The sequence below is a fragment of the Camellia sinensis genome, chromosome 5 (assembly GCF_055761805.1).
Source record: "Camellia sinensis isolate YWXY chromosome 5, ASM5576180v1, whole genome shotgun sequence".
Taxonomy (NCBI): Eukaryota; Viridiplantae; Streptophyta; class Magnoliopsida; order Ericales; family Theaceae; genus Camellia; species Camellia sinensis.
The window spans coordinates 86,311,427-86,318,839 of NC_138965.1; the positions used below are offsets into that span (position 1 = coordinate 86,311,427).

Sequence of the window (7,413 nt, forward strand, 5' to 3'; positions counted from 1 at the left end):
CCTCACACACGAAAGATGGGCTTAAAGCTATACGTCTTAGGCTTGGTTTGGCATAACCTAAAAAAGTCAAAAAGTCACTATCTTATTTAAGTCACATCATCTTATTTAAGTCACATCACCTCTCTATCACATCACTTCAAGCCAAACCCATATCCAATCCATATTTCATAAAAAGTCAAAAAGTGCACTTATTTAGTTTATCCCAAACAACCCCTTAGTGTATAATTTCTGAAAGATGATGTAAACAAAAATTGAAGAACACTTCTCAGTGAATTTTCAGAGAATAGATGTGAGTGATTATAGATCAAAGAATATTTTTTGATTTTTTTGTAACTTATTTACATTAGAGGCTTTGGTATATATAATGAAACGTATAGCCGTTTATAGCCTTTGTATTTATTTCAATTTATAACCGTTGTATTCATTTGAATATCTTCTACTCCATCATTACTAATTTGAATATCTTCCACTTGAACCATTTAGCCTGCTACTGTACTGGGCTGTTTGAACCTTTTGGCCTGCTGCTGTGCTGGGCTGTTTGAATCTCTGGTTTGTGCATTATTTTTGAGTTAAAATGAACTCCTGATTTAAGCAAGTATTAAATACATTCAAACAATATTTAGGATAAAAGTTTAGGTGAGAAATAATAGGATAAAATAAATTTTGATTCTATTTTTCTCTTTCAAATAAATTAAAACATAATTAAATAAATCATCAAAATAAATTTTGGATTCTATTTTTCTTTTTCAAATAAATTAAAATATAATTAAATAGATCATCAAAATAAATTTTGGATTATATTTTTCTCTTTCAAATAAATTAAAACATAATTAAATAAATTATCAAAATAAGTAAGTCTAACAATATTATTTACTGAACTTGGCTCATTCTTGTATATATGTGGTGATCTGGAAGACGAGCATTGACAGAGGTCTTGGACCCGTTTGAAGAGTCTTTTCCTTTTCCTTTTCCCTTTTATCTTTTGATGTTTTTGACATTTTGGAGAACAAGTTTTTGTAGTAAGGTTTTGTACCTATGATGTGAATGTTGTACTTTTCTTTTTTCTATGTACATAATGTAGATTATATAAAAGGTAAGCAATAAAGTCTGTATGTTTATTTCATATTGTTTATGTACTGCTCCATGGACTTAATGGATTAATGATGAAATTTCACTGTTGAACCCTATATCTATACACATCTTAGACCTTTGTGATTTGTCAAGCTAGGCCTTTGGTAATTAGCGATTTCTAACTGATCATCTCACTATCCTGTAGGGGCGAGATGAGATTGTGATAGTAATGGTGTATAGAGATGGAGATAGAGGGTGGGTGAGAAAGGTGGCTGTGGTAGTCAGTGGCCATTGGGAATTAAAGAAAGGGAGGGAAGGGATTAGATGAGGGGGTTTATATATGTAGGCAAAAGGCCTACAATTATATTGAGTTATCACTATTTAATTGGTTGTCCATAAGACAAGGGCTGCTTTACAGGACAACTGTATAAAATTGAATCTCAAACAATCAACCCTTTGGAAGAAAAATGAAGTGAAGCCTAGTATTTCTCATCCTTTCTCCATCCGATTTTTCTGGAGTTCCAACTTCTCCATCAAATTCCATTATACAAAAACCACACAAGCCTTCTGTATTGAGAACACACTCTCATTCTCTTCTTTTTGGACTTCTCCAATTTCTGCATACTCCATCAAAAGAAAACAATAGGGCAAAAAATTTCGTAATGGCCAAAGTTTCAATATTTAGCCAGGTTCTGTGAGTTTTTTTTTTTTAATTTAAAAAGAGCTTTCTGAGATTTTTTTTAATTCTTTTTATGTTTTCATTTAAAAAAAAAATTATTTATTTATTTTTGAAGCAGTTTTTATTTTTTATTTTTTATTTTTAACAAAACAAAAGACTAGAACGATACCAAATAGTCCTTTTTTTTTTGTTGTGTTTTTTGTATTCCGGTATTTGTGTTACTACGATAGTCTATTTTAAGAGTTTCAACTTTTTAGTGGGAAATACATTAAGTGCACACAAATTTAGAAGAAAAAAAAATTATATTGATTTCCAACATTGCCAACTATTTCTCACCTTTAAATATATTCATAATCATTTGTAAGACATTATTTTATGCAAATTATACATGTAGTCTGTGTAATTTGTCTTTTGTATCAATTTGATTTTTATAATTCTAATTTCATCAATTTTATCTTTAAATTTTTCACATTATGTCAATTTTGATAACGTCAGTTTAGTTTTTGGACTGAAACTGAAGGTAAAATATCCATAAATTCTCCTCAAAGTAATTGAGAGATTATCATCTAATTTAAAATTATTTATTTATTTATTTTTAATGAATCATTATTTTTGCCTACTTTTTTTAACAATGTTACCAATTGAATTACATTGATAGAATGTGAAAAATTGAAGGGAATTAAAACTAAAAGAAATTTCAAATTATAATCCACTAACAATTTGAGATGAAGGGAGCTTCAATTAATTTTCGTCTCCGCTCCAATTATTTTTCATTTTGGGGCCAGTAGGCCCTTCCTCACCCAACACTTCACTAGGTAGACTTCTAATGAACTTGTCAAACATTTTTTTTAGCTTTCCAGGCAACAACTTCTCCACCATCTTGATCTCAACTTCAATATCATACTCAATTTTGGGACCCCATTCCCTAGCATAGTTCAACCATGGTGGTTCAACAATTTCCGATCCCAAGTACTCCGCCGCCACCTCCAAAAACCTCTCCCCAGTATTCATCACCATTTTACTCTTGGCAGTGTCATTCCTAATGCCTATCCCATCACTCCCTTGAAGCACAAGTCCAGGTTTTGAATAAAAAGCATGGCCGTGCAATGATGCATATGTCACTGGTTTGTTACCACCTTGGAACTCAAGCTCTGGTGCACTAACCCATCTACCTCCATTGTGTTCTGAGAAATACACACTTTTTAGCTCTCCATTAAAATTGCTTACCCTTAGGGTTACGTGTTCCCAATCACCAACATGTTCACCTATTTTACCTAAGGAAATATTAATGAACTCAACTTTAGCCCTGGCTGGCCCATTAAATGGATAGAAAACCCATATGGCAATGTCAGTGAATGTTGCTCCAAACATGGGTTTTATGTGTAAATAAACTCCTGCATCTTGTAAATTGCCTTTCTTGACTTGTTCTTTGGCTGCTTTATCTGTTGGGAGGTCAAGCCAATAGGAACCATCATTTGAATCACCTTGGGGGAGGTTTGAGCCGGTGGGTTCAATCAAAACAGGTTTGGATTCTTCCCCTTTCTTATATAACAGGGCACCATGTTTGAAATACCAACTCACTGAGGAGGGAAGGTATTGTTCATCAGGATGAAGGTAAATCCATGGAGAGTAAGCTTGAACCAATGCTTGAATTTGGCTTTGAATGGGCATGCAACACAGATTAGCTTTCACATTCTTCAAACAGGATAGAGAAAGTGATGCCCCACCACCATTTTGAGCTATAAATGTGCCAGTAGGGACACCTAGAGCTTGAATCCCTCTACTAGTTGGTCTAAGACCATATGCATAGAAATTTTGGTTATCTTGTCCCCAAATCCATGAGTCATTCTCACATACATCAGTGAAATCAGCGCGAACACACCGGATTTTGTCAAGGGAAGGTTTCTCAGGTGAACTAGTGACAACGTGACCGATAGCTTTGTATCCATCAGGTGGTGTTGGTAGCCATATATAGCCATTGCCATCTTGCTTAATTTTCAGAGACTCACTACTCCAATAAAGAGTGTAGTCAATTGGTTGCTTTAGAATTTCACCGGATGGGTCATTTGTGACATCCTTTGCAGCCAGAACCCATCCAAAAAGAGGTGCGTTGTTGGGTTGGCCATAGCAACCAAGCATGAAGAATCCATCAGGTATTGGGGATGGCTCAAAAAATGTGGCACCAAGATTGTCCGGTCCGCCTTCATGGGTTGCCCAAACTTTGGTGAAAGATGATATTTCACACACTTCTATTCCTCCTAGATCAATGGTTCCTCTTGCAAAACTTTCACCTACGATTGAAACAAAAAACGGATTGTTTTATTTGCAGAAATGCTGTGTATTCAAGAGAAAAATATGTAGAAATTTGTTCAGAATGAATCTGATCAATATATTTCTGAACATTTGTATACATATATATATATATATATATTTTCTGAGTACTAATATTTGTAGACCAGGTAATCAATCCAACAGATGAAAGTGGTGAGAGAGAAGTACCGGGTGGCCACGTGGGCAATGGAGAAGGAAGCTTGAACATGGTTTGGATTGGCATCGGTTTCTTAGTTTTCTTGCAGAAGTGTAGTGGACAAGAAAATGGATTCAGAACATTGCCCATTGCCCATTGTTAATCAGTCTTTCAAATAAAGACTAAGGTGAGAAGTACAAGGAAATAAGGTTGGGTAAGACGTATATTCTTCTAATGAGAGTGTTGATAAATGTGAATATCACTTTAAAAAGAATACAAGGCCATGCCAACACTTTGATGGATGTAACGTGCAGGGCATTATATATATATATATATATATATATATGAGCAATTAGTTATATGCAAAGCTTTCAAACCTTGATCTTGTTTGCTTATGGGGGTAGGAGAACTTACCTTGTAAACTAAGCTTTGGTAAGTAGCTAATTTTGTTGTTTACGCTCTGGTAAAATATTTGAAATTCTTAATATTACTCTTATACTTTTGACAATTAATAGAATTTATAATGCTAGTTAAGGTTTTATTTATTTATTATTATTTCAAGTGTCTGTATCAATTTGTTGAGTGTAATTTTTGTTTAGAATTCATGAAATAGAAATAGCTCAAATAATTTGAAAAAAGTTGATAATTTAAAAGTTAGAGAGGAATTTGTATTTTCACTTTTTAATTATCAACCTTCAACTTAAGAAAAGTTGCATCAAACAAATCTTTGTGTGATTTCCCAATATAGGATAATTATTTTATGGTTTTGAATCACAATGTCAGTTTTAATTCTAATTATTTGTCATGGGTCACTTCAAATGAAGTAAAATTTAAGTTTCACATTTTTCCTTCATAGAAAAGCTGAATCATGAGTAGGTTGGAATTCACGTTCCATTTAGAAAGCTGTAAGTAATTGATCCAAAATAGACCGATATATTAGGAAATCGACAATTCCTAATCATAATTGGTGAGATACAAAATAATAAATAAAAAAGTTAAAACGAATTAAAACAATCACAAACAGACATGAAAATTAGATTTACATGATTCACTCTAAAATAGTGCTACAACCTTGGCTGCTATAGTTTTTATTATGAATAAAATACAATTATAACTCTCTCTACAATATAAGAGGCATCCTCATCTATTTATAAGGGAAAATCACTAAAATCCTCTATTAGACCTAGGGCTTGACATTTAATAAAAAAATAACGCCCAATTAATACATATATTGAGAATCATATAACTCTTCATCTTCTTGAAAACTGTAGCTTACACTTGTATTTATACAGTAAACAAAATATCAAATCTATACAAAATATCTAATCCTAACTAACTCTCTTTGACCAGCCCAACTCATGTTTAGTCTAACCAACTATATAACAAACTATCTAACCACCACAACTAATTCCATTGTAGCACGCCATCTTAACACTATTATTACAAGCCTGTGATGAACAAGCTATAATAGGCAAAAGGCTGCAGCTTAGGTGTGCTGTGAGATGATGATGGCTGCAGCTCAGGTTTGTTGTGAGATGGTGATGGTGGGATAACTGTAACTCCTTCATCTCACCTCAAGCTGATAGGGCAAGGAAGCACTAATAGCTTGGCACGAAGATAATGAAACCGAGAAGGAGAAAGGGGTTTGGTAAAGAGATCAGCCACCTGATCAACTGTGGGAACATATTTGAGCTCAACCTACTTGGGAACCACTTTTTCTCGAATAAAATGGCAATCGATTTCGATGTGCTTGGATCGAGAATGAAACATAGGATTGGATGCTAAAGCCATGGCTGACAAACTATCACACCAGATACCAGGAATATCATGAGAAGAAATACAGAAATCCTTGAGCAACTGTTGAAGCCAAGTGAGCTTAGCTGTGGCATGAGCTAAGGCTCAATATTCAGCTTCAGTGGACGACTGAAAGACTGTAGCTTGCTTTTTAGCTAACTAGGAAATCAAGTTTGATCCAAGATAAACACAATAACCAGAGGTAGATTTTCGATCAAGATTGTCACTGGCCCAATTGGAGTTTGAAAAAGCAGGTAGAGAAAAATGACTAGGAGTGAAATAGAGGCCATGAGACAAAGTCCCCTTAACATATCTAAGAAGCCTCTTGACTTCTTGAAAATGAGCATTAGTGGGAAGATGCTTAAATTGACAAACCTAATTGACAGCAAATGAGAGATCAGGTCTAGTGATAGTCAAATATTGCATACCACCTACTAAACTCCTATACAGAGAAAGCTGAGAAAATGGCAGAGAATCAGATACAGAAGGCACTGTTTTAACAACCATAGGAGAAGAGCATGGTTTGCAATCTTGCAAACTTGCTTTGTGCAATAATGCAGTTGCATACTTGTCTTGAGATAAGAAATAACCATGCTCATGTGTAAGAACTGAAATGCCCAAAAAATAAGAAAGGGAACCAAGCTCTTTCATGGAAAAAGCCTTGCGCATCTTCTGAAGAAGTTGAGCAACTAGGGTAGAATCACTGCCAGTTAGTAAAATATCATCAACATACACTAAGAGGATGGTGAGGCTAGTAGAAGTGTTCTTGATAAGGAGAGAAGTATCAGAAAGACTATTGGTGAAGGCCTGAGAGAGCAAGAAGGTTAAAAAAGTAGAGTACCAAGCCCTAGGAGCTTGTTTGAGACCATATAAAGCCTTATTGAGTTTGCAGACATGAGTAGGAGATTGCACAAATCCTACAGGCCGAAGCATATAGACCTCTTCTTGAAGAATGCCATGAAGAAAGGCATTGGAAATATCAAACTGTTTGATAGGCCATTGAAATTGAAGAGCAATACTCAAGAATATTCTGATGGTGGGTTGTTTAGCCACTGGGCTAAAAGTCTCCTGAAAATCAATTCCTTCATGTTGCAAAAAATCCTTTTGCCACCAATCTAGCCTTATAACGAGTAATAGTACCATTGGAATTTCGTTTAATGTGAAAAACTCACTTGCACCCAATGGCAATCTGATGAGGTGGAAGATCAACAAGGTCTCAAGTGCCTTGTTGTTTAAGAGCCTGATATTCTTCCTTCTTGGCTCAAAGCCACACAGAGCAACCTGAACAGATGTAGGTTCAATGTCAAGAAGAGAGGCAGTAACAATAAGACGCTTGGGGAGTTTGTGTTTGAATCTAGTAAGCATGAGGTGTATGTTAGATACAAAAGAAGGAAGAGAATGA

At 34.7% G+C, this 7,413-nt stretch overlaps 1 protein-coding gene across 1 annotated transcript; it reads right to left on the reverse strand.

The window, feature by feature from the left end:
* Positions 1 to 2,386: 2,386 nt before the first annotated feature.
* LOC114305388 (hypothetical protein At1g04090-like) lies at positions 2,387 to 4,527 on the reverse strand. The gene is made up of 2 exons (XM_028250466.2): positions 4,250 to 4,527; positions 2,387 to 4,041 (listed from the first exon to the last, which is right to left on the reverse strand). The coding sequence occupies exons 1-2, from the start codon at positions 4,365 to 4,367 to the stop codon at positions 2,492 to 2,494; spliced, it is 1,668 nt and encodes a 555-aa protein (XP_028106267.2). The 5' UTR covers positions 4,368 to 4,527; the 3' UTR covers positions 2,387 to 2,491.
* Positions 4,528 to 7,413: the final 2,886 nt, after the last annotated feature.